This window comes from Athene noctua, chromosome 5, assembly GCF_965140245.1.
Source record: "Athene noctua chromosome 5, bAthNoc1.hap1.1, whole genome shotgun sequence".
Classification (NCBI taxonomy): domain Eukaryota; kingdom Metazoa; phylum Chordata; class Aves; order Strigiformes; family Strigidae; genus Athene; species Athene noctua.
Genome location: NC_134041.1, coordinates 53,401,742 through 53,429,721, shown reverse-complemented (window position 1 = coordinate 53,429,721; position 27,980 = coordinate 53,401,742). Strand labels below are relative to the sequence as shown.

The 27,980-nt window shown below is 42.8% G+C and overlaps 1 protein-coding gene across 3 annotated transcripts in view; it reads right to left on the bottom strand.

Moving 5' to 3' along the window:
* The window catches only part of NEURL1 (neuralized E3 ubiquitin protein ligase 1), a 170,065-nt gene that overhangs the window by 104,052 nt on the left and 38,033 nt on the right, over window positions 1–27,980 (bottom strand). The window contains exon 2 of one of the 3 annotated variants that reach the window (XM_074907662.1): window positions 8,985–9,050. The exons of the other annotated variants lie outside the window; for them this stretch is intronic. Within the exon in view, the coding sequence (XP_074763763.1) occupies window positions 8,985–9,050 (66 nt within the window). The remainder of the gene's footprint in view (window positions 1–8,984; window positions 9,051–27,980) is intronic. 3 annotated transcript variants of the gene reach the window in all.

Sequence of the window (27,980 nt, the reverse complement as noted above, 5' to 3'; positions counted from 1 at the left end):
ACTCCCCTGCCTCCTGCTACAGAGCCAACCTATAGGAAATGGGATTTATTTACAAAACTTGTCCTCACAGGGCTGCTTTCTCAAGCTCTTTTACATTAGACTTCAGGGAACCAAAGGAGCTGGAGGTCAAATACTCCAAGGGCAAAACTTTGCACAGCAAGGGTGAAATTTTCCAGCCCAGGCAAGATCAATCTTGCAGGTGTAAATACAAAACAAATCATGCAATGCCTGTTACATGTGTTGCCCTTTCCCACTCCCTCTGTTCATTTGTGCTCACCCTTCTCTGTTCTCCTGCTCTGCCTCGCGAGATACTGCTGTCTTGTACCTCCCCTTCCTAGACTCTTTGTGGCTTTTCAAGCTTTATCTGAAATTTACCCTTCTTCCCTTGTTGTATCTTTTAACTCATTTCTTATATTCCTCAAACTAAAAGACATTTTGCATGTAACTCAGTCTCACAGAAGTATCATGGAAGATCACAGGCCAGATGCAGTAGACTGGGAGCAGCAGTAATTGGAATGAGAAATGAGTTTTGGTTCTTCAGCTCAAGGAAACAGGATTTAACCAGTATAAAAATCAGAGTGTTACCTTCACAAAATGCCACTTCTTTTGGATCTACTTTACCAAAGCACAAAGCAGATGAACATAAAATGCAAATACTGTGCTGAGTAGAGGAATGGTCATGTTCCCCTCCATCTGACATCCCCATTTCCAGGAGGAAGGATGAGAGATCAGTAGGACATGAGCTTCATAAAATTACCAAATGCAGAAAAATGTCTCTATGCCTAGGATCTAAACCATGCTAATATAGTCATCACTACAGCATCTAGACTGAGTGTCTCTGACCTACCACAGCTTCTTCTGATCTGCTGCAAACTTTTGCAAACCAAAACAACACTGCCCCTGCCATTGCGTTCTCTCCCTCCTATACACCATGCTTCCAATCCAAAGGTCCTTTTAACTTCTCTTTCCTCCCTCCCCCATTCTTTGTCTCAGCATCCTCTTCTGTGCCGCCCACACACTTGGAGAGCAGAGAGCAGACCAATCTGGCAGGCTCAAATGACAACAAAAAAAGGAAAGAAAAAGAAAAAAAAGAAGTTGTTTTCTGGCCTAGAAGACTCCTCCGTATTTTCATCTGGAGGGAGCAATCAAATCTCTTTTCCTTTCACCAGGAACCAAAGGGAATGTCAATGGCTCCCAAGGTCTCATGTTCTCACAAAACAGCCCCAACAAAAATGATGGGGAAAGGCTGGCATTTCTTCCCGACACACAGGCACCTTTGAACAAGAACATTAAGCTTATTTTTAACTATGCATTCCTCCAGCACCAAACACCAGTTAAAAATATCCATTTTTACAAGGTGGGGTTTGATTAGCCAGTTTTCTTGTTTGCTTTTCTTAAAAAGGGCTGAGGACAAATTCTGCTGCCCAGAGGCTGGTTAACCAGCCAGGCGGTTATCAACACCTCAGGGACTGCGGGGCTGGCTGGGCATGTGCCCACACATGCAGCACAAGAAGGGGATTTGGAAAGATGCAGACATCTGCACACAGCACGCACCCCCACGGTGCCAACACAGCACCAGCAGTCTTTACCCATCAAGGTCCCAATCCTGCAATCTCATTTACATATGCAAAAAAATCCACTCTGGTATAAAGCATCTAATGACATTAATGGCACACAGCACAGCGATACAGTCCAGGCATGTGGAAATAATCATAGGCCCAGAACCCAGGATGACTGATTTTTTTCCCATTCAACATATGTTTTACTTAGATGTCTGCTTCTTCCCACCCTTCTTTCACTCAGTCTCCCAAACTATTATTTGTTTTTGAGAGAACACGTTCTTTGAGGAAAATGTCTTTAATACAGGAACATTATAGGTTGAATCACACCTATCTGAAAACCAAAAAATGGTTAACTTAGATAAAACAAGAGATTTTATTAAATTCACACATTCCTAATAATAGACAGAATCTGACCCCAGCACAACTGGTCACTGAACAGATAAAATACATCTGAGCTTCGTTCATTGTGAGGGTCTAAAAATAATGTTTGTGATTCCTACACAGAATCAGAACAAAAGAATTTTAGTTTCATTGAGGTATAAACATTGTTTATTAAGACTAAAATGTATGTTCCACAGGATAACTCAAAAACTCTAAGCTATTCCGTGCAGCTATTTGCTTTCTTAAGGTGACCTGTGAGCCATACCCCAAGCTGGTAAAAATCAGCAATGACATCATTTACAACATCAGCCCAAACAGAGCGTCTCTCCGTCCCTATCAGGCCATCTTAACTCAGCTGTTCTTATGTCCTGGAGTTGTTTTATCAACACAAAAGCATTTTTACCTGTGCAGCTACATGTCAACTACAATAACTTTTGTCACTTTAGCTTTTTTGTAGCCACACAGACAAAATTCCCATCTGCAATGGCTTTATCAACACAGTTGTAGCAACAGAGACTTCATACTGCAGATACTGTCTTTAACCAGGCTTACACCAAGTATCCACCTAGGCTGCTCTGTTTAAAGCAAATTTCCATGTGTCTCTCTGGAAGTGGATCAGCCACCACATTCTTTGCCAACGTTTCTGACCTGTCACGGCAGAAGTGGACATTATCACAGATCTTCTGCCTTGTGTGAAAGCCAATACCAAAGCTTTGGAGGCATCAGTGTGCCCTTGCCCATAGGAGACTTTTGCTCTTCCCAGAGGAAATCACCACTTGACTGTCACCCAGCTTTCATCTCCAAGGAGAATACACAGACAGTTGACACTCTGTGCTCCCCAGTTTCAACCAGATCTTCATCACATTGCGCTGTGACTCACTTCTAATTCACATACAATGTACTCAGACCACTAACATTTCCAAGACCTGACTCAAGGTCTGACCACGGTCTCACTCCCACTTCAGAGCCTATTTCCCCTGCAGCTGCAGAGTGTGTTTGGAGAACAGAAGAACGTTTTTCATTAATATAGAGTAGCTTAGAAGTATAAATGTCTTTCCATCCATCTAGATTAAGATAGGAAAATCAGACATGGTCATAAAAATATTAATATCTCTGCTTGTTCAGTGTTAGCAGGACAGGTCTGTACATTACATGGACGTGATGTTATTTCAGATTATGGTCCTTTTAACAGTTAGAAGTCTATTCAATATCTATGTCTTAGGAGTTCATGATCTTCTCAGACGTAAGTTTTTGCTTCAAGACAAACCCCAGTACCACCTGTCAAAGCAGAGGTTTATTTAAGAGAATATGTATGACATGTGGGCAACCCATACCACAGTGACGCCAGCAACTCCCCTGCAAATCAGCTGCTCTTGTTGAGGAAGGCGAGGAGCCGTCTGTCCCTGGATGCTGAGAGGCCATAGTTTTCTTGTTGGTCATTCCGTCTGGATACTGTTCAAGCAGACCTAAAGATCAGTAGCTTATACTTCTTTCTGCACAACTTACTGTATATTGCTGATACCATTTAGCTATCTGCTGCTTTGCAAGCCTGTGAAACACCTAACACTCTGACCTCAGAACTCGGGTGTCGCTGAAAATTATCTTTATTCAATACCTTATTTCACCTTCTAGCAAACAGAAGCAGTGTCTCTATCACACCGCTGGGATGGACACTTATCTGTGTATGACCACAGTCTGAGCCAATACTTGTCGGGATTTAGACAACTTGAGCTGAGGAAGGAGACTTGGAAGACATTAAAATTCGTGTGGGAGAGTTGTGTAAAGACACACAGAAATATTTAAAGGAGATGGGCACAATAAAGAGAAAAGACATTTTTGCTGGCTCATGAAAATGAAACATATGCAGGGCTTAATCTGCCACCACTGAAATCAATAAGAATTTTGCCAGTGAAGCAAAACAAAAGCAGAAATGGAAACAACATCTGACATTTGCTATGTTACTCATACAAATTGCTGTAGTTAATAGCCTATGAGATGGATAAATAATATACCATAGGCACTGGATGGTTTTAAACTTCCATTTTCACAGCATGAGGGTGTCATGATCTGGAGAGTTTTGAAGCTTGTAAAGGCTGCTTATGCTGAGTCATATTTAGAAAGAGATTTTCCATTTGGATAGTCATGCTAAATCTATAAAGACACCAAACAAAAGAACATGTGAGAGGAAAAAAAACCCCAAACAACATAGAGATTAAGATGCATGCTTGAGAATAGAAAAAGTTTGGATAAAATTTGTTGTAAATAATTTATTGTTGAAATAGCCCTCATAAACTTAAGCTCTTGGAATGTAAAAGGCAAAATATTTCTGTAAATTATTAATGTTTGGGAACTGATCATATAAGCCTCAGAGGCAAACTCCTTATCCACTATAAATGAAAACATCTGGACTTGTATCTTTAAGATCATAATGAGATGGCCGCTGAGCAGTCACTATGGAAAGCATGGTATTCAGAAATTAATATCTCTCTGGGCACAGAACATATAATGAAGATAACAAGGCAGAACAGAGAAGCAGGACTTGGACTATCACATGAAAACCCAGGGATACTCAGCAGTTTAGTTGTGCAGGCAACAGACCCGCACTGGGAAACAGCAGAAGAACGGGGTGAGAAACTGGAGCGCAACTTACCCAGCAGCCCGAAAGCAAGAAGAGGAATGAGAAAGAAGAAATAAAAAGGGTGGGAGGGATGAGACGTTTCAGAAAGCTCTCGACTTCATCGAGTTGGCAGACAAGGAGGTTGTATTTTTTAAAGAGCTCTCAGCAAGAGGGGCACCAATCTTTTTCCTAACCAGACTTGCAAATATTAAACCCTTGACAGCATGGCAGATGCTTGGAAACATGACCCTCCATGTCCTACTCCCACTACATTAAAAAGTGAAGATTTTGCTCAATGTATTTTAGGCACAGAGATTCCCACCGAGCAACATTTTGTGCGTTTTTATTTTAAACCAACCTGAGCGTGAGCTAGTCTGTACCTCACGTGGGTATTTCCAGTCCTTCACATCTTGTGGCTGGCAGCAATGGCAGTCTGCCTGGCACGTGCACAGACCAAGCTCCAGGACACAGAAAGTGTCAGATGCATCACTCCAAGGGCTGCAGTTTTGCAGATGCACTGGAAATGCCTAATGACTGCAGAAGGAAAGCACCTGTAGAAATGCTCATCTCTCTCACCATCATGGATTTTAGCAGCTCCCAGAGACAGAGCCAAGAAGGTATTCAGCAGTGTGCTAGTCATTAAGCATACCTATTTTTTCACAATTGATAGCTTGATTTAGAAGCATTTCAAAACTGAAAATTGCAAGGCTGTACATTGGTTGACATAATTAAAAATTACCTGCTATATCTTTGCTGATATTTCACTTACCAGGGGGTTTAGCTGAAGCTAGAGGCCAGACAGGCACCACCTACACTTAGCATGGAGTGTCACCCAAACATTACAATGTAGTGGTAACCTCATGGCAAAAGGCCACACGGCTGAGATGTGAAGAAATTTTCCTGTGTCCCCCAGCACAAACTCACCATATCACCACAGTAAACGAAGCTCCAAGTCTCAGCCAGGAGCATGGGGTCTGCCCTGCCGGCTCCTCTCCTGGGCATCTGCAGGAGGGAGGCAGCTGCTGAGCAGCCTCTGATGATAGCAAGGACAATCCATCCCCCAGCCACGAGGAGGAAGACAAGCTTCAAAACAAAAAAAAGTATTTTTCAAGATTCCCATAGTAAAGACAAATATTGACATATAAGATAGTAGGAAAGATGTGTCACCTTCCCCCCCAGAAGTCACTTGTTCAGATGCTGCCAGTAAAATGCTGCTGGAGGGCCCTTATCCACATGGTGGTTACACCTTCACAGCTCAATCACACCAGAGTCCCTCCAGAGTCATCAAGACTGAATGGACCACAAAACCCTACATAACTACACTGCTAATCTGTCCACAATTGAATTATTAAAATTCCTGTTTGACACCCCCATACTGCTACTCACACACTCACTGTCCTTAGAGGTGCCCCTAACATATAGATTGGCCACCAACTTCAAGGCTGTAGATTCTTTGGCCAGACCATCTCCCACTAACCCCAAACAATTAACCTTTGGGTAAATAGCTGAACATTACCAAGTCACCACAACTACACACAGGTCTAGCATTTCAGGGCAGCCAAATCTGGGGTTAGGTCCTGTTCTGGGAACTGTGCTTGTTAGAGATGTTTCCACAATCTACAACCCTCAGAATGCAACAGGCTCTGATATCATAATTTTCTAAATACTGTCTGCCTAGCAGATGTTTTGTGTGTGCACACTATCCCTCAAGCTTCTGCCATATGTTTTCTACCTAATGTCAGGTGTTCATGTTTTTTAGTCAAAAGAATAAAACGTGGAGGTTTCATCTTAAAAAAAAGAAAATGTGGGGGTCCATCAGTTATTCTCTACACTCTTGCTAGAAATTTCTGAAAAATATTTTGGAACAGTAATGGAATAATTCCCCTTTAGTCACATATGAAAAATTAGAGTAGGGCTGCAAGAGGGTGAATTCACAGCACGCACAATGGAGCCTGACACCACCTGGCTTTCCCCTTTTTAAATAAGCAAAGAGTAATACGAAGAGGCACCAGAGAGCTCTGACATCAGGCAAGGTGTGGAGGAGGAAGAGTAATGCTGGATGAATGCTGACATCTAAACATGGCCAGCAGGAGCCAGGGATGTCACAGATGGGTCAGATCCCAAATCCTTTGAGGACCTCACACTGCCATTCCCCAACCAGCAGGGGGTCAGACCTCGGATGAGATGGAAGCAGCAACCAGCACCAGATGCACAGAACTGGGACCACAGTGCCTGAGAGCTGCTTGCTCCTCTGCCCCTCTTTGCACAAGGGATGGAAGCTAAGCAGCAAACATTTTAATGGACCATCACTGGTGATGGACCAGCTGTGACACTTGGCAAGTTCCTCATTACCAGCCCCAGAGATTGCAAATCTCATGTGGTTTTAAGTTCAGCATCTTTTCTGATTACTGTTTGTGTACAGGAAGCTTCCCTGATGGAGCAAGTTCTTTTTTTGCTATTTCTTCATATTAAAATAGTATTTATAGCATTAAATTAAAAAAAAAAAAAAAAACAAAAAAACAAAACCAAAAACCCACAACAACAAAAAACCCCCAAACAACTGTTTTAAACATAGTTTGAAGTTAAAAAATGCAAAAATCAAACAACATAAATGCCTCTCCTCATTGCCCAAGCCCTACAACATGGCCATGATATCACAGTTCTCCCTAAAACAGACCTTAGACATTTGTAATGCTCTGAAACACTGATGGCAAATATAAATCCACCATACACAGAAATAAGTTGTATTCACCACTGATAAGTGCTCAGACAAGCAAAATTGTGCTAATAGGAATATTTGGAGAAAGTATATTTCCCATCCCAAACCAGACAGCTACAGTCACTCTACCAGTAAGTAGAGGTACTATCTTGAAGAGATCTGTCACATGCCAGGGAGGTGAGCAGTTATTATTAACAGGTCAGAAGCAATTAATTGTTCAACCAGGAGCAGACAAACTTTAGATAACAAACACAAATGTAAACATCCCAGATTTACTAAAGACAATTAAGGAACAGGGAACAGGACAACGCAAACTGTTCACTGCACACAGTGCACCCACTTTGAGGTGCCACTGCAGCAAACCCTTCCCTCAGTTCCCAGACCACCTTCTACAGGAAACCTTTTGTGTAGCCACCACCATCCTGGGCTTCTCTGCTTACGCTCTCAGCAAAACAGCAATTTCAAGGGTGATTCTTCTTGCCTGTGATGTGAAAATGGAACTGGATCAAAAGCAAAATCTCTTTTCCCAGGGGTCACCCACACAGCAACTTTAGTCAGCATATGCTATCTTCAGCATCCAGAGGGACTCCGGAGGATAAATGACTGTCAACAGCAATGAAATCTTGAAAAAAACCCACAGCTGTAACCCTTGGTAAGAGTTACAGCGTTTGCTCCATGCCCAGTCTACAGAGAATAACGTGTCTACAGCACCCTCTTAAACTGCAGCTCACTCATTTCAACGTGTTTACACCATCAGCTGTTGGCAAAACACGACTAATGCACTTTCTTGCTTTGAGGCTTAAGAACAAAATGTCTCTTACAGGACAGAGCCTGGTGTGGTGGTTGCCAGAGTCAGACCAAGGCTGTGGATGGAGTCATCGCTCACCAGTCATCACTCCTCTCTCCATGTGGAGCAGAGTCTGTTCACATGCCCACTCTCCTCCCATCCACAAACCAGCCTTTGCTTACCCCTCTGTGGCTCTGAGGGTGGGACAGGGATGCACAAGGTTATCCTTATCCAAATGGGACCCAAGGAAACACCATGGAAAGAAGGGCTTTCTCCTCCAAACATGAGGAGAGGTGGCAGTGGGGCAGCTGCCACAGCACTTGATGCTTGCTGCACGTGCCGTCTTCTCTCTGAGTTGACTGCCTTTTCACATTTGTGGAGCAGAGCACTGTTTGCTAAATTATATAAAAAAGAGACAAGGAAACTAAATGCACCTCTAAATCTTTGTATTATCCAGGGTTGGTGAGAGTTGCATTGCTCAGTGCCACAGTCCACTCTGTGCTCATAGGCAGCATTCTGCCATGGCTCAATAAGTAATAGCAAAACAGATCCCTCATTCAGCTACCCATCAATAGAGAGAGATTGCTGTGAACTGCATCTCCCAAGAGCCTATGCCTGTCAGAGATGTTTGATAGGACAACACATAAAGCTTTCCTGACTCAAAATAGTGAGAAGAGCGAGTTATTCTGCTCAGATCATAAGCAATCAGTTTGCTCTCTCTGAGCACAACTCTGCAACATCCTGCTGGATTCCTTGCAAAATGCAAGGAAGTCTTCCAGGCGCCACAAGGCAGAAAGCTATCAACTGGGGGTGGAGAGGATCATTAGGGAAAAGAAAAAAATCAGAAGGAAAAAAAGGGGCAACACAGACTGTTTGCATCCAACTTGCACATGCTACAGCTGCTGCTTCTGTAATTACATGCAGATGAAATGAACAGGTAGTGGTGGCCAAGACAACGCTTCATCTCACTTCTGTCCCCCGTCCCTAGAAAGTTTATAGGAAAATCACAAGTTACATGACTTCTTCCATAAAGCTAGAGAAGTGGAGCCACACAAACCATTGGCTTGTGGGAAGTGGCACATGGGATACACAGAGCTCTGAGCAAGGAGAGGAAGAGAAATGTTGTTCAGAAGACAGGGGTGCAGGGAGCTTCCAAAATGCAGGATGAAAAGGTGGGATCTTTATGGGAAGAATATAGAGACATAAATAACTGCTGTATATGCGATGCACTTGGTCTACAGGGGCAAAATGTGCAACGCTCTGATATGTAAACATAAAGATCGAGTAGGTATTACCATGATTAACACTTTTCTTTTCACTGCTAGCATTGCTGCAATCTGACACCTCAGACGTTTGGAAGCAGCCTGCCAGACAGCAAGCTTTCACCATGCAGCCTGCCAAGCAGAGGGGAGCATTTGCAAGCAGAGACCGCAGGAAATAATCAGTTGATAATCAACTGGAGGATGCAGGAAGTCCAGCACGATGATGTCTCCTACCCTCAGCACTGCCAGCCCAGTGATACTCTATCTAGCTTCAAAATCTCTCACATAGTCTAGTTCAGGATTCCTAAATATACACTAGCATAAAACCACATGAGTAATTCTTGTTTTGGACAACCCCTGGATGACACTGTAAGCAACACACCACACTGAGCCTTCTTCCAGACACGCACCCCGGGCTTGGGTCCTTTCGCCCTGCAGAGTAGGGAGTTTAGTGATATTATTCATAAACAGATCTCTCTGAAGGTGATGAAAACACATAAGCTGGGCACAGCCTTTCCTTCTTTCTATTGCCTGAAAGAGGTGGTCATACTGCCAGCAGCAGTTATATGGGGGAAACCGACTACAGAAATAGCATGAGAAGACTTGGGGACAAGGGGAGGCTGTAGAGTGATACCCTGCTGCATTCAATAGACCAGCCTCTCCTTGTGCATTGAATCCCACCAAGCAGTACGTTTTTTCTGAGGCATTTAAAAGCTCATTGCATGGTAAAAAAACAAAACCAAAACCAAACCAAACCAAAACAAAACACCCACAAATGAAAAGCACAACACAAAGAGCATTTTTACTTTGCTTTTAAAGTGACTGAGTTTAGTGGCTAATCTCAAGGATGTTACTCCCTATGCCTCTGCAGTGGGTACCTCCATCACAGATAGCCCCAGAGTCTCTAGTCCAGGAGCTTCATTTGGGAAATGAGTAGTGAGAAGTTAAAGGGGCGGAACAGAGATACAGCACCGATGGAAAACGCCTGCCTTATTTCTACAACTAGAATAGACCTAGGTCATCCTCTGATTCATGAGCTATTTCTCACACTTTGATAAAGCTGAAAACAACATGTGCCAGAGAGAAAAAGAGACACGTGGTTTGTTAAATCCCACAGGTGCTAAATGTTTTACAGTTTAAGAGACCAAGGTACTCACTACCTTACAAATATATGCATTCTTCCACAGTTGGAAGTAATTAAGACAATAATCTACAGTTATAGAACCAAACATACATCTTCGGTTTAGCTTAGTCCTAAATTTGTTCACTATTGCTTACAGCATCCACCTTGAGACAAGCAGGCCTGCAAAAGAAAAACTACATATAAATATGCAAGAGACTATCTGATCCAGCCCAAGCAGAATGTTATTTTTCTTATATCAGTCCTTCAAAGCCTTCCTGATACCTGCACATCTATCAGGGGAGCTGAGACCATGAGCAATGAACTTCTTCAAGGAGATTCTACTGAGAAGTTGTAGAACACTCACTAAAGGTGGGACCATGAACAGCGTCGGTTCTTGATGCTTTCAGCAGTCTGGACAATACAGAATGACTTGTTTTGGTTCCCAGCTTGGTTTTGAGCTTTACGCTAAGAGTATGAAATCTGGCCATTTGTGCTGCTGGAACGACCCTGACAGCCACCAGGCCTGTTCACAGTGAGGATAATCAAAGGGAATTCAATAAGCGTTTAACCTCTAGGTCAGAAATCTAAACTGCCCTTTGGATTTTGGAATTCAGTGGGTATTAATTGAAGAAAGTGTCCAAGCATTCAACTTAAAAACGTTTTATTCCATCAGATCATCGAGATTTCATTTTTATTCTCACTGTGTCCTGTATCAGTACCTTTCTAGAGCAGGCAAAACTGAAAGGGGGGAAAAAAACCCCAAACTTAAAAAACCGCAACAGAATGTGAAAGAAAGACTTTTAGGTTACGTGACATAAAACAGAAAAGACAACACAATAGGATGGCCAGCCCTTCCATAAGCTATCTTTAACGCAACAGGTCTGCTGGGACATCTTGTAGCAAAGCACAGCAGACACCTTCACTTTGATTTAGATTAACAAACCTTTCAGGAATTTTTATCACCTTATTTCAGCAGCAGCTTGCAGAAATGGTCTTCAGCATTCAATTAGTTCCCATTTCAGAATTAGAAAAATATATTCCCAGCACGGTCACAGAGAAAAAAGCAAGAGGTAGGCTCCCTTTCAGACTCCCAGTTGCTCTTAGGGTGGCTGGATGCACCAGTCACCTGAGACAACTTCAAGCCAAGGATTTTTAAAGTTGTCTTATTATGTCAGTGTAACACAGGAGCATTTTGTTGCATTAATCCATAAAAAGAAACCCCACCATCTACAATCAGATTAAGATGCCTTCCATTTCAGAGATGATTTGCCCATTTTAACAATGGGATCCCATTAAATTGCTGTCCCCAAGCCCACCTGACTACACGCTGGGGTGAAAGTGGAGGGGGAGGCAGTGAACACCACTTCTTTGTGCCATCATACAAACGTCTGGTAACAACAGCAGCTAAAAAGTCTGAGAATTTAAATGACTTAACATCTAAGTGAATTCACTAGAAATATTTTCAATCTTTTTTTCCTAGTGGATAGCCTAAAGATATGCAGAGACTGGAAAGCACATTCAAGATGCTGAATCTGATGTTGCTTTCTATTTACGCCACTACAGTTTCCAAATCAAAATACTGAAGCAAATGGTCTTCCCCAGGGAGCAGATGTTTGAACGCAGTGATGGAAAACAATTTAAGAACACTGAGAGCAGTCCTGAGGGGAAAGACTTCGGGGTGTTAGTCGATGAGAAGCTCAACATGACCCAACAATGTGCGTTTGCAGCCCAGCCAGCCAACTGTATCCTGGGCTGCATCAAAACATGCATGACCAGCCGGTGGAGGGAGGCAATTCTCCCCCTCTACTCCGCTCTCATGAGACCCCACCTCGAGTACTGCATCCAGCTCTGGGGCCTCCAACATAAGAAGGGCATGGACCTCCTTGAGCAGGTCCAGAGGAGGGCCACGAAGATGAATAGGGGGCTGGAGCACCTCTCTTAGAAGGACAGGTTGAGAGAGTTGGGGTTGTTCAGCCTGGAGAAGAGAAGGCTCCGGGAAGATGTTATAGTGGCCTTCTAGTACTTAAAGGGGGCTATACGAAAGCAGAGGGGGACTTTTTACAAGGGCATGTAGTGTTACGGCAATGAGTAATGGCTTTAAACTGAAAGAGAGCAGATTCAGGTTAGATATAAGGAAGAAATTCTTCCCTGTGAGGGTGGTGAGACACTGGCACAGGTTGCCCAGAGAGGCTGTGGCTGCCCCCTCCCTGGCAGTGTTCAAGGCCAGGTTGGACGGGGCTTTGAGCAACCTGGGCTAGTGGAAGGTGCCCCTGCCCATGGCAGGGGGGTGGAACTAGATGATCTTTAAGGTCCCTTCCAACCCAAACCATTCTATGAACATAGATATAACTGAAATTTTTTCATTATGATGAGGCTGCAGCCACCCCTAGCAGAGATGAGTTGTGATTCACTGAAAGGAAATGCCTTCACTAAAGACCAGGATGAAAAATTAACACCCTTTTCTCCAATTGTAGACTGGTAGAATTTAGGAGAGCTTCTTTCCCAGGGAGATGCTGCCTCGCACAGCAAGCCAGAATCTGGTATTTTTAAAAGCAGCAGTAATGTTCTCCAAGACAGCTGCATACAGAAGACAAAGTCTCAGTAACTCTTCTGCACAAAGAACTATTTTTCTCTTGTACTTGGTTCCAAATTAGGTTTGCAAGTGTTTTCCTAGTCACTAACAGGGAGTGAAACAGTATGTGTGAATGACTTGAGGAAGCAAGAAAACATAGCAGGTTCACTGGATGCTGCAACCCATGAGGATTTTCCATTTGCTTTTTACACGTTCACTGCCTTTGCATCTAAAAATCTATTATTATACTATTTACATTTCAGTAACATCTTGGATCAAAGCAGGATGAAGACATCATTTTGCCAGCTCTGTACATAGTTACGGGTAGACAACTCCCATTCCTTTGAATCCTGCTCTATAGCTGAAGCTGCGTTACAGGACAATGCTGGCCCACACAACCCAACCCTTCCCAGAGCAGACACGGACACTCCTAAGATATGCAGTGGTTTACTGCCACTGCATGTAAAGCAATGTTTTGGGTTACACTGTACAAACAGCTTTATATTGTTATCTATCTTGTATACGTAAATCAGAGACCATGGCAGCCTAGCAACTTAACTGCAACAGAAAATAGGTTCAGAAGTAAATTAACAACGGTAGTTTTAAAAAACATTTTCCTTTCCCACTTGCAATCTAGATTTTACCAAGATCAGAAACCATGACTCAAAAGAGCTGGGTTCTATTTCCAGTGCTGGCAATGGTTTTCTGACCTTGAGTGTCTGTCTGTTTCTAGTTTCTAAATTTACAAAATAGAGATGATAAATTTCCTCCACTTTGGACAGATTTAGAGATCTTCAAATGACAAGTGCTATATAAAAGAGTATAATTTTCTGCCAGCGTACTACTTAATAGATGGCCTCTTAGACAGCAAAGCAGCAGGCAGAGTAAGCAATGCCTAAGGAAGTCATACTCTCTCTTCAACCAAGAACAAAGCAGAACTTATCTTTTAGATATAGACAAAAAGCCCTGGACAAGAGGGAAAGAACTTTTTTATCTATTCCAGCCTTTTTTACCCCGAAGTTTTGACAAGTGGGAATCCATCAGCAAATATTTTGTTGACAGGTATTGATTGCTACAGTGTTATCACTGATGCTCTGGCTCAGCACAGTCCTCGTATTTGCTGTCATTCTGAAATTAAGACAGTGACTGGTTTACCAGTAAGTTGTCTCTGCAACCCAGTCTTCACCACTTTTCAACAACATTGATTTAACTGCTGTATCTACAGCAGAATGAACTTCGTGCTTTTGCCATAAATGAAAGGGGGCTGTAAACTGAAACTGGACACAAGGCTTTAAATTACATGTAAATTCTCACCAAGGTTATAAAAGGGCCACTTGAATATGAAACAGAGATAGTGAACAAATCCTGGAAGAGGCTTTTAAAAGGAGAGGAATCCAGGCCAAATGGAAACACACTAAGTATAATTTATAATGAGCAATGTGTAAAAAGCTATCCAAATCATGGGGCTCAAAATGAGAATAAACAGTGATCTTCCAATAGGGACAAGTACAGATAAGCTAAGTATCTGCTAAAAGGCTGAACTCTGAGTAACCCTTATTGAATCAGTTGGTAACACCCGAAGTCATCACTACATTTCACTAATGGCCACAAAGGACTGTAGCAAAAATAGCGCATACTTCAATATGACTAACCTGGAATTCAGTACCTGTCATCATGTACAACAGAAAACGATTGTTGCTGTGCAGTAAATTATGTAAAAAACAGACACAATCCACTTCTGCCTACGATAAGCATGGCTGATCCTGCAAGATAACTGATGTGCCTGACAAGATGGAACAATGCCTGCAGCCACCAAACTGCTGCAATAAAGAACAAACAAGTGAACAAAAAAAGCTGATCCTCACCCTGAGCACAGATCACGTATTCATCCCAATCTCCATCTGCACAGGCATCAGCAGAGGTCAGCATGATCATGTTGAAATGTGAAATGCATCAGGTGTAAACACCCAGAAGAGTGCAGCCCAAAACATAAAACAATAAGAGACTGAGTCTTTAAAGTATTTTTATGCACTTCAAAGTGTTTTTACAGTTGTTAAGGCTCTTTGACAGAACCGCTTCACCACTAACTGGTGGAAATAAAAATCAACTGCAGAGCAAAGCTATTCAGGTATCACAAGGAAGAGTGCAAGGAGGCTCTCAGAGCACTGTTAGATAGCAGCGGAGAGAGCAGCCTGGATGGCTGAAGAAATGCAGTCCCCAGGCAGAGTTGGGAGCCCCCAGGTAAGGGATAAATTGTTTGACCATCATGTTTATTTTCAGAGTGAAGACTGCCTTTCAGTAGTTACTTGGTTTCAGAGGACATGGGTCCTGTATCTTTAGCCTAGGACAGATTTAATTATTAATTAGGTAGACCCTTAAGATAAAGTCACAAAACAGCAAGTTTAATATGGAAATCTTTCCCCCCTGCCCCAGTCTTCTCCAGACCTCTGGGAACAGGAACCATCATCCACCACTTACACCTTCCCTGAGGTGAGTGAGTCAAATATTCACTGAGTGTTGATGACAACATCTGACCAGCAAGCAGTCATTATTCCCACCATGGGAATGAGGAAATGTGCAAACACACTAGAAATAGGACCATGTGTCATGCTGGCATCGATCACCTCTCACCAAAGAGAGCAGTCAGCACTGCAGAGAATGAACCACCCAGGGCAACAGGGCTCTTGCTGTGGTCTATAACCCCACATGGCTTTTTCCCAAGCCTTCTAGCAAAAAAACCAAAAGGTGAACCCTAGACAATCAAAGACACATGAGGTCACACAACTGTCCATTGCAATCATTAAGCATAGCAGCAGAACTTGGCCAGCTCAACAAGTATCTCAAGCGTCTCTTGCCAGGTACTTGAGTTTCCAGCAGAGATGCTGCAGCTTCTTCCAAAAATGTTGCCTTCTTAAACAAACTGGACAGATTGTTGTGGAGATGCTAAGAGAATGTCAATCTGCTAAATGTCAGAAAGATTTTGACTAAACTAGGAAGAAAAATAGTCAGGAATTGCAGCTACATAATTAGTAACAAATCTTTAATTCTACGTGCTTGGATAGCAAGGCTGATTTAGAATCAATTGCTGAAGCGGAGCAGCCAAGAGGACAGATTCAGATCTTCTTTACATCAGTTGAAATGTGGAGTAGCTCCACTGAAGCAAAAAAGTAATGCTGCAACAGTCCCATGCCTTACAGCTTGTTAATAGCTAATTTGAAGCAAACACTGCCTTGATTTTTTTCTTAATCATCTTTTTACCTATTCATGAAATGCACCCAAACCCAGGAAGACTGGAGCTCCACAAAGCCAGGAACAGGTCCTGGGGTAACCAGATTTCAACAACCAGATGTTTCAACATCTAAAAGCTCAGACCACAGACTCCTTCATGTAGTCTGTTTTTGTAAACAGTAGTTTCAGGAAGAATACTGAACAGAGAAAAATACCTTCAGAGGGCGGTTTGGTCCTGCTTGAATGATGGAGCCATGGAGATCGATTTCCATGGCAGACACTGGACCTCCAGCAAGATGTTAGGGCACAGTTAAGAGGGAAGCTCTTTTGAAATGCATAAGTTTATTTAAACTCACAAAAGAGCAAGCAAATCACAGTATGTATCTGAAAGTTGTTTTGTGAACTGACACATCTTGCATGTTACACATTTCTGTTGGGTTCCTATGTGTGGCAGGGGTTTTGGTAGCAGGGGAGGGAGCTGCAGAGGTAGTCCCCTGTGAGAAGCTTCTCAAAGCTCCCTCGGCTGCAACTTAGAGCTGCCTCTGGCCAAGGCTGAACCAATTAGCATCAGTAGCTGCACCTCTGTAGTAACATATTTAAGGAGGGGAATCTAGGAGGAGGAGTTGGAGTTGTGAGAGGGACACCTATGAGAACACTGAGGTCAGTGGAAGAAAGGAGGAGGAGGGGAAGATGTGTGCCAGAGTAGAGACTCCCCTGCAGCCGTGGTGAGAGGGCAGGCTGTGCCTCTGCAGCCCATGAAGGTCCACAGTAGAGCAGATGTCCACTTGCAGCCTGTGGAGGACCCCATGCTGCAGCAGATGGCTGTGCCTGAAGAAGGCTGGGACTCTGTGGGAAGCCCCTGCTGCTGTAGTTTGGTGCTGGGAAGATTGCAACACACAGGAGGGACCCACACCAAAGCAGTCTGGGAAGAGTTGCAGCCCATGGGAGGGACCCATGCTGGAGCAGTTCGTGAAGAGCTGCAGCCAGTGGGAAAGACTTATGTTGGGAAAAAGTTTATGGAGGACTGCCTCCTGTGAGAAGGACCCCATGCTAGAGCAGGGAAGAGTGTGAGGAGTCCTCCCCTTGAGGAGGAAGGAGAGGGGGGAATGACCACAGTCCCCACATCCCCTGCCCCTGTGCAGCTCGGGACGGAGGGGAAGGAGTTAGAGAAATTGGGAGCAAAGCTGAGACAGGGAAGAAGAGAGGAGTGGGGTGAAGATGTTTTTTAAGATATGGTTATACTTTTTACTGTCCTACTCTGTTTATTAAACAGTGGTCGTGTTTTAATTAAATTGATGTTCTTTTTCTTCCCGTAATGAATCTGTCTTTTATCTGTGACCATAATGGGTGAATCATCCCTCCCTGCCCTTATCTCAATTCCTGAGCCTTTTGTTGTATTTTTCTCCTTCTCATTCCTAAGGGAGAAGGAGTGAGCAAGCAGCTACATGGTGCTGAGTTGCCCTCTGTGCTCCAACCACGACAATATTGTTCATATACAATCTGTAGAAGAGAGTCAGTAGTTGACTGATACCAAGATGTTGAACTTCTTCCAGCCTAGAGATGCTTCCAGCACCCCAACTGCTTTATCAATTGAATCTTGAGTCAAAAGGACTAAGTGAGGGTGGTACATGTCACCACAGAAAAGCTGCTGTGGTTAACTGGACTGAAATATTATCTTCTCCCCCTTGAAGATGTTACTACCAGCAACCCTAGACCCTGCCATCACCGTCTCTTTACAAAGGACGAAAGATCAGAAATGTTTGGCTCCTTTCTCACATCAGGAAGGGTCTTTTTACAACAGACAAGCAAGAGTGGTGAAGGAATTAAAAATAAACCAGAAGACATGAAAATAAAGCTAATAGCAGTCGCTTTGGACACATTGAAAAATGTCTACAGAAACATACCGCATACAGTCTCAGACCCTTTCATAATCTCTTGATGACTTTAACATGGTAGTCTTGGATGAGTCAGTGGGAGATTTGCCCAAGTAAAAACCTCAGGATTGCACCCTCCAAAATTATCTTCACCAAAATCCAGAGAACTTAACAGCCCTGATGTGCTCCCACAATGCATTTTGTATCATTCCAAAGATGAATTTTGGCTTACCAAAATTCTTTGGCTAGTCACAGCAAAGACAAAAATAATTACCAAACTGAAAGGAAAACAATCTCAAAGCCATTCGTCTTTACAACAATTTCAGCATTATGCTACAAATACGAAGGTGGCCATATGGCATTCATACAGAGTCTTCATCATTACTTGTAGCGCTAAGAGGGAGGAGTGTTCAAGATGCAGATTTTGGTGACTGAGTATGGTGCAAGGAGATGGGAGAGGGAAGGGGTACTGAAAAGCACCGTAGAAGGAAAGCAATGGGATGGAGCTTGAGTTTTGACTTCTGATGAGGGTACGTTTTATTAAGCATGAAATAATGGACAATAACACTTTCTAACAGGTCACTACTGGCTTGTACAAGGAATATCAACTAAGGCAAGTGGGAGAAATGTCCCAGCTTCGAAGTCCTTGTTTCAGACTGTTTAGATAGTCTGGGTCCCTTCAATGTTCCAAGGTCACATAGAAAGTCTAGGACATAGCAGGGAAATAATGTCAGGTGTCAGACCACCATCCCACTTCCTGACCTCTCCTTCACCATGCTAGTCACAATCCAACCACATGGAGAAACCTTCCTCTGCAACTGCACAGGCCAGAGACATCAGTGAAAGGAGTGGTTTTCCCTAGAGAAAGGCAGAGGTAGCTGCAAAATATTCCTTGTGCCAGCTCAGCTCACATCATTAAGCTTTTCCCATACTATCTCATTCGTCCCTCACCTCACACTGCCATCCCTTTTTATTTTTGCCCAATATTTTACTATACTTTTATATATGTAACTGCTAGGAAGGGCACTCAGCATTTCTGTGACACCCACAGGCTCCAAGGACCTAAAAACACACAGGACCGCTTAGCTTAGCTGTACTCAGCAAAAGGTCTCGCTGGCTGTTACCCAGGACTCTTCCCGCACACCTGGCAGCTCAGCTGTTTCTATGGTGTCTTTTCAGCAGCAGCACAGAGAGCTTCCTCTGAGCAAAGCAGCTCACGAAGCCAGTGACAGAAGCTGAGGCCACCTGGCCCAGAGTTGCGCCTAATGTCACAAAGGGGATTTTACCCAGGCTGTCCTTAAGAGGATTAGAGAATCATCTACTTGTAGAAAACAACAATCACAACTGCTGTTCCAGCACAAGTCGCTCTTATCCGCTCTCACAAAGCTCATTTCTGCTCGGTCCTGACTACTTCTCATATTATGGGATCCTGCTGCATAGTGCAGATGCTCACAAAGAACAGGAGGTTGGATACAGGTGGAGGGTGAGCACCAGATCAGGTGTATTCTGAGTGCTCAGCAATTAGCTTCACCCATCACACAATACTTTAAGCAGCACCACTCAGAGCAAATAAACAAACAGGCCTGATTTTCAGAGGCTGGATATCACTGAGCAGTCAAACTCCGGAGGCCTCAGAAAGAATTTAAGAGGACTGCAGTGTTTCAAAATTTGTGAAAATTTGACCAATTATTTAGAAGTTTAAATGAGTTAAACCTTAAAATTCAGCTCTCAAGTGATATTCCCAATATACTCCTATATCAAAGACAGAAAAATCTTCATTGTGTCAGACATATGGAGGTACAAAATGCTACCAAACGGGTACATCTATAATGAAGAGGAAAGGAAAACAAATTCACTAAGACAAGACCTAAAACCTGCCTACTTTTCTTAGCTTCTTGACTCAGATACATGATACAGCCACCTTGATTTTTCCTCCTTTCCACTGGCAAGAGATAAGATCAGCAAAGTGTCTATAAATTGCTTTTATGAATTTTACAAATAGGGGCTTTTTCACTTTTTAGATTTTATAACTAAGGTTGTAGTTTAGGTTTCACCTATAGTTTCCTAAAAGAAATCCAGGATTGCCCATTTGACCCCTATGCTAACCAATCCTAATCCTATAATATAATACTCTTCCACAGGCTTGAGCACCCTTTCACCCCTGAGGTGGTCCCACCAGGTCAGGATTAAACCACTGTCCTCTTGTTCATCCCACTGGTGCGCCTGCAGGATACCTGTTGCATAGATTAGAGGTGGACTTTCTCTGCAAGGACTCAGCCTGTGATCGTCAGTAGGACAGGCCTGGGTGTACCATGCATGCAGGGATGGACGTGAAGGAGAGGGGACAGAGTGAGCTGCAGCATGCACAGGGCACAAGGCATGGTGAGGAGCTGGACCTGATGGATGTTGTCTGACTTTTACTAAAACCTCCCATGAAACAGGTTTCTCCTGCAGGAACCAGTCCTACTGCTTATCTATCATTACCACTAGAAGTTTTTCCCACATATTTGACTAAAACATTCCACCGAAGTTGGCTGCCCCTTCTCTGCTGCTGAAGGACAGGAGATTGCTCTGCAGTTTCTCATAGTCTTCTCCAAGGAAAGCTTCACCTCCTCAAAGGAAATGAATCCACTTCTACAGTTTTCTCATTGGAAACAGCTCCCTCTGCCTCATTGTTCTTGTTCATCTCCTCTGGGCTCTAAGTGTTTCCACATCTTTCTCGAAGCATGCTGGTCAAAACTGGACATGTTATCCCAGATCAGACCCTGTCACTGAGGGGAACAACTGTCCCCACCTAGCTCTGGGGCTTCTGCCAATTCCTCTGAGAATAAAATTTTGTTCTTTGCAACAGAATCTCACCACTTCTTGCTTAATTTGTCTCCCAGATCCCCGTTGCACTAATATTCATCTGCACCCATGAATTCTTCTGTCCAAGAACAGCATTACGCTGCTGTCTCTATTGAGTCACATCTGCCAACTCCAAATTACTTCTCAAACTGTATCATCAAGATTATTTTGAGCTTCTAGTGAGTAAAGCAGCTTCCAGGTCTGGTCCACTGGTGTAACAGATACTGCACTTACCTTTCTGCACATTTCACTCAAATGAAATTACTTCCTTCAGAGAATTGTATGAACTTAAGCCTGCCTCAGCTATTAAACCACCAAAAGCACACAGGCAGGCATTTTTCAGATAATAATCTTTTCAAATATAGCTATTGATACAGTTGTTAATTATCAGTTTTTAAGGTCACTAGAAAAAATTAGTTTCCCAAAAAGTCATCACCAGCAGTCATACCTCATATCTTTGTTTTAGAGCTCATCTCTTCAGGGCAAGATCAATATCACAAGCAGAGAGGTACTTGATCGACTGAGAGATTTTTCTCGGGCCAATTCATTGCTTTTAAAATGATTTATTGCACCTCAAATAAGAACAAATATTCCTTTAACGTCACTCTTGACACCAATCCTAAAGGCTGCTCTTAGCCGCTTTCCTAGCTAACCACTAATGAAACAGCAGCAGCCTCTTGGACTGGAAGGAGTCCAGGATCTCAGTAAAGTTTCATAAAGGAATTAGGAATTACTGTGCTAGGTTAAGTCTTTGATCTAGTTAAAGGATTAAAGACATGGGCACATAACTAGTTACTTAACTAATTACCCTCCAGGAAGTGAGCCATTCTAATTGGCAACGTCCAAGTTCGCACCCCGCTGAAACACACAGTAAAATGTTAAAGCTTCCCTCATCATGGAGGTGAATCTATTCCTTAGGGAAGGTTTGTTAGCAATATTTATTTTAGAAACATCTTCTGCATCAAGAGCCTGCCCTAAATGACATCTTAATTATCACACAAATGATAATCAATACAGAGAGATTGTGACAAGTAGACTACTTCACCAAATAACTCAAATATTTTAAGACTCTCCAGGAGAAGAGGCAAAACAAAGGAGCTTACTGGCTATTTCTTCTTACCAGCTATTTCAGAGCAGCCTTGATGCTGTCAGATGCAGCACTGCATTTTTTGCACTCCTGGTGCAGCAGCAAGGCAAGCACAAGCCCAGTGTTTGGCTCCTCAAATCCACAGTGAGGATCTCGGATGCTGTCAGCCTGGGAAGTCATTTGGGAAAAAGACACAGCAAATACTTTTGCAGGAGAGTTCCAGTCAGGACAACAGGGAGGGTCCCACTGGGTATGGCTGACACAGAACACAGAGCCATAGCAGCGAGAGCCTGACCCAGCAATGCCATCAGCAACAAGCTCCTATCACGTCTCGCAAGACCCAAGTGTTTAATTGAAGTTAAACTGTAATTTGACTGTTCACTTCCTGAGGTTGCCAGTAAGGGCATAAGAAATGCCACATAAGATCTCATCTTCACATAGAAAGAGGAGTTAAAGAATAAAAATAGTAGCAGACAGGTGCTCCACTTCCTCAACTTGATTACATTTGGCATGTGAAATATACTAAGTTCAAAAGAGTGATTACAGAACAATGCATATGATAAAAAGACCCAACTCACAAAAATGAAAGCAATTACAAGCAAAATTAGCTGGGAAAGCGAATTAATGGAAAAATATGACTGATGATGGAGATATTTTACCAGATGTCAGAAAAGTGACAATTACAGAAAAAAGTCTGTTCAGAAAAAAGACACTTGTTTCATAAAATAAATGAAATTAACTAAAATCCAAAATTATATGAAAAAGTGGGTGAAAGGAATTTGATAGAATTATTAAATAATTTAACAGACGGGAATTGTTTCAAAAGCTGATTGAGAATAATGCACATTCCATCAGTCAAGTCCATTAATAGATGTAAGTAGCTGAGCTGACGGAAAGAAACCAGCAGCCATGAGGATATTCATGATGTTTTCTAATAATTACACTCTATGAAACAGATGCCTCTGTTAGGGAGGAAGTTAGCCAAGGTATCCACAAGATACCTGATGGACAGATGCACATCCAGTCACATCACCTGAAGAGGGCCATAGCACATTAAGTGAAATGAGAGAACACACTAATTAGGAAATGTAATCACTAGGAAGAATTAATAAATAAGCAAGAGACACTTGGAAAGATGGCAGAAGACAGGAGAGGGAGAGCAGACTCCCAAGGATACAAATGTGCTACATCCTGAAGAAAATACACCCTAATATATAAACTCCATGGGGAAGGGAAACCTACCCATTTGAAGAGTATTAACAAGCACTAATGAAAAGTAAATTTGATACAAGCGTGAATGAGGCCAGCACAAAAACCTGAGTCATTGCAGAGGTCTGGGATGACTATATGATGATGTGGATTATTATGGTCTCTGTGATCGTGTATGATATATGGTGATTACACCTGAAATATACTTTCAATACAGAAATTTCCAGTCCATTCTTATGAGTGGAAAATCTGTAAGAATATTTATTTAATAAGTAGAATTATTTCTGAAGTCAACTGAGGCAGGCTAAATTTATATCATTCAGCTAACAATCTCCCACCCACAATAAAGTCCTGTTGGGTCACACATCGTTATTTCAGATTCCACAGTCCTGGGATTAAAGACATATTTTCCAACATGGTGAATATTTTAGCTTTGCACTGGTCTTTGCTGGTGAAAATTAGAGAAACGCTTGTTAGAAAACAGCACTGCTACAATTTGAATTCACAAGCCATTAAGCTGAAGCACTGTTCTCTGGCTGCACTCTAATTGCCATGCAGAAAACATTTCAGGGTGCAGATTTAAATATTAAGAGCCTTTTAAAGTGTATTCAAACAATAAAATATTTACAAGCAAGCAATGATTTTAAAGTGTATTACACAACATTAAAAGACAAAATACAGAGCCCTGTTGGAGAGATGCCTGCTATAGGGGGAAACCCAGCTTTTGCCAGTAAGCAGCAACTTTTCTTTATTTCCTCTTTAAGGTTTAATGTAACAAACACAGTGTCAACCAAACGTGCCATGTTAACTGAGCAACACCTACTCCTCACAGATCTGCTTAAAACACCTCTGAGTGCAGATAAACAGAGATACCCAGAAGAAGCTGTTCTCCACAGTATCTATACAAACTGACCACTATTCACCCATCCTGTATAACTAACGCTTGATCGAAAGGGAAGAGCTCTGCAATGAAATGTAATAGATCACTTCTCTGCCTTTTAAATGAACACCTGCTATGCTGAACCTGCAACACAACTTGAGGTGACCTGAGTAAACTCCAGACACATCCACTAGGAAGCTGTTGGGCACACAAACTCCTTTCACAGATTACAAGCACTCTCCATTTGGTCACGATGGAGTTCAGTGTTAAGCTCGAACTATATCTCAACATCTGCCATCATTCTGAAGAATAGGTAGCAAATGAGAACAAGTAACAATGGATACTTGTATGCTTAGTTTTCAGTGAAAATGACAGCAATTGCTGTGTGTTAGCTTGAAAGGATAAAAATACGTACAAGAATGGGAACCAACTGCAGATAGTCAGATCACTGCCTGCTGCAGCCATCAGATAATCATAGAAGTAGGAAACAAGAGGAAAAAAAAGCTTAGAGCAAAGCCATACCAGTCACTGAAGACAGAAAAGTTCTGCAAAATATCTGTATTGGATAAGAATCAACAGAAGTAATTCCTGTATCAGAAAGGCATCCCATTTCTGTAAGGAAGCAAACACATGGGGCTTAAATTAGCAGTAATGAAATCTAGGAGAAAGTTTCTTTGCTACTAATTTTAGGTTGGGAAAGATGTCCAGGGGAGCTTATGGCCCATACGTCCAATAATTATGCAGACAAAAACCAATGCCAGACACCACATATCCACATTACCTAAAATTATCTAGAATTAATTAGGACAGCACTTGTTTTCCTTATATTTAGTAGAATGCAGAAATGAAACATATTTATCTGATTACAAAACTTAACGATGTCTACCTAGCAAATTCCTTCTTCCCTGCAAAGAAGGAACTTTACCACTGAGCCCTGCCCAGGCTGAATTTAGTGACAAGATTTCCAGTGATTTGTACGATACCAGTAGCAGATGTTCCCATGCTATGGGTCTGGAGTGGCGGAACCAAATTATAGCATGGACTGCTCTTTCAACATAGTGTGAGCAACACAACTTTAGCAAAAGCTCCCCAGTATGACCACAACATTGGCATGAACCATGTTTCTAGAGGACTTGTGTATCTCTCAAGCAAAGCAATAGCTGTTAGATTTAGCACTGCTGCATTTTACTATTACATGGCAGCAGTGCTGTGTGGTGAACTTGGGTGACCAAGAAGAGGTCAGGAGAGCTTGCACAGGCTGGGAAAAGAGAGCAACCTGCAAGTGTGGTCAGCAGGGACCAGGGAAGGAGAACATCCCACAGGAATAGAGGTGATTGATGGATTACAAGGGCAGCTGAATACAGCAGCCAAGACCCAGGGACAGCAGACAGACAGCATCCAGCCATCCTTCCCTGCAGCACTCCACATTTATTTTCTTTAGAGATTCCCCACACAGCTCTCAAGGATTTTAAGATTCATTAGCCTATTCAGAACTGGCACTGAATTTCCTGGGCTTTCTACAAACCTGTTGCAGCTGGTCAGGAGTCTGCGATAACCCTTTCATTGAGACTGCCTGGTGATGCAGCATGTACGGAGGGCAAAGAGGGTATCCTTGCACTTGCAATTCACATTTATACACTGCATGCCCTGTACCCACAGCACAGCCCTTTTTGAACATCAATGCAGCGGTTATCCAGATGTCCAAAAAAAAGTATGCTCTGTCTTCTTTTACCTTCTGCCCTTTCCTTCCCTTACCTTCAGCCTCGTTGTCTCATGGTTAAATGTGAGCACTGAAAAATACCTAAACAACCACACAACTGTATATCAGCACTACCAGGGAGCACACACAGTCCATCCTGCATTTCACTGTGCACTCCTCTCCTGCCACTCATTGAGCTCATTAGGTAAAACAGGAGTACATGTAATAATTTTTCTTCTGCTTTATGAACTCAAACAGTTTAAATACAATTGCAGTGACTTGTATTATTCTTCTGTTTATACTCTGCTGGCCTGTCCCAGAATAGAAATTAAACAATTAATGATAAAACAAATGAAGTCAGTCCTAGCCAGGGAATAAACACCTTCTGGATGTTGGTCAAACCCACAATATTTGTGCATCTAACACACATGTCCCTGACTGATAAATGTGCTGTGATTGTGCAGCTCCCATTCCCTTTCAGCAGAGGACCAAGAGCTCAGAGCCCCTGGCAGTCAGGTCTCCAGTCACCCCCTTGACTGTACCTACAACATTTAAGATTTCCAGACAGAGCGAACAATGTATTTCATTTAAAATTTCAGAATCTGTGTGCTGCAGCCCAGTTTCAATCTTGTTTGTGTAAAACCAAATCAGGATTACTCCACAGAAGTCAATGGCATTTTAGGCAGACATCAGAGTCAGGTGCCCACTGAGCCTCAAGAAATGGAGACAGCCCAGGAGGATGCCACTGCCCCACTGCTGGACTTAGACAAGGCAGCATCATGCAAGTGGTGCTCCAGATCACAGCAAGAGAGGAAGAGCAGGCAGCGTGATGGGCTGTATGCAAGCAAGGTGCAGAGCAGCTCCCAAGTGATACCTGTTTCTGTGAGCAGAATCAGCAAAAAACATTATTCCCCCTTGCCCCAGTGGGCAGCACTGCACTAGGCTGAGGCTGTGTGCTTTGGGGACAATCTGCTCCAGCTCTCCTCTGACCTCTGCAACAGCCTCATCAGCTCCATCTTCTCCAGTGAGTTGCCAAGATCCCTTACAGTAGCACACCACAGCACTTCCAAGTCTTCAGCTGTTGGGAGTTTGCATCACGAAAATGCCGAGATGCCCAGCTCTGCACTGGGGGTGGGATTTGCATGTCTAGAGGATCTATCTCATCAACAGCTAGTGATACATCCAAGTGGAGTTTTGTGGAGATTTATCAAGCATTTCAGAGCATGCTGAGAAAGCATTTGAAGGACAAGCAGTGGTGCAAACAAACATTCATTTTGTGAATGCAAATACCTCCTTTTTTATGTGTGTGCAATTTGCTTTCCTGAATATACTAATGGAGAGAACAAGGATGGAGAGCACAGCAGCAGGCATGAGGGAGCCTAAAACCCTAGCAAGTAGGCAGCATCAAATATTTAGGAGGGTACCTTCTGGACTGAGAGGCAAGAAGTCTGTCTGCAACCTTGACCTGCACGGGATGCTGATATACAGACTGTGTATTCTAGTAAATAACAGGAAGCCAGGTACATGGGTATCTGCAGGATGTTCAAAGTCCTAAACAGAAGGCTAGGAGCTTTATATATAATACAGAAAAGCCTTTGTTTGCTGAAAGTGGGAAGGAAGTGGTTCTTTTTGTGAGGCTTCACCAGTCTCATGATAGCGTCATAGTGTTGCAAAAAAAGCTTCTTTTGGCAGAGGAGATATAAACCCTAAGATACTTGAGCATCTCTCCTACAGCTTTCCTGTACGAGAGATAATGACAGGCTGGGAACCTGCATAGCCTGACTGTCTGTGTGCCATTCACCTGGGCATGCTGCATATCCCCACCCGTGGTGCTGCTGCTGTGCACCACTCCAGAAGCAGTGCGACACTTGGGAGAAATACAAAGTGAAATATTTTTGCAAATATGTGAAATCTACAAAGGCTATTCTAAGGAAGAAACATTTGGAAATCTGTTAAACACTGATAAAAATGATGAAATACTTCATAATACCTTATTATCGCCTGCAAAAAAAAAAATATGGCTTGATACTCTACTAAAAAAATAAAGAAGTTTGTATTGGCACTCCAATAGGCAGTGTTACAGATAACACCACAGCACTCAAGAAAAGTCACCCAATTGCAGGCTTTACAATG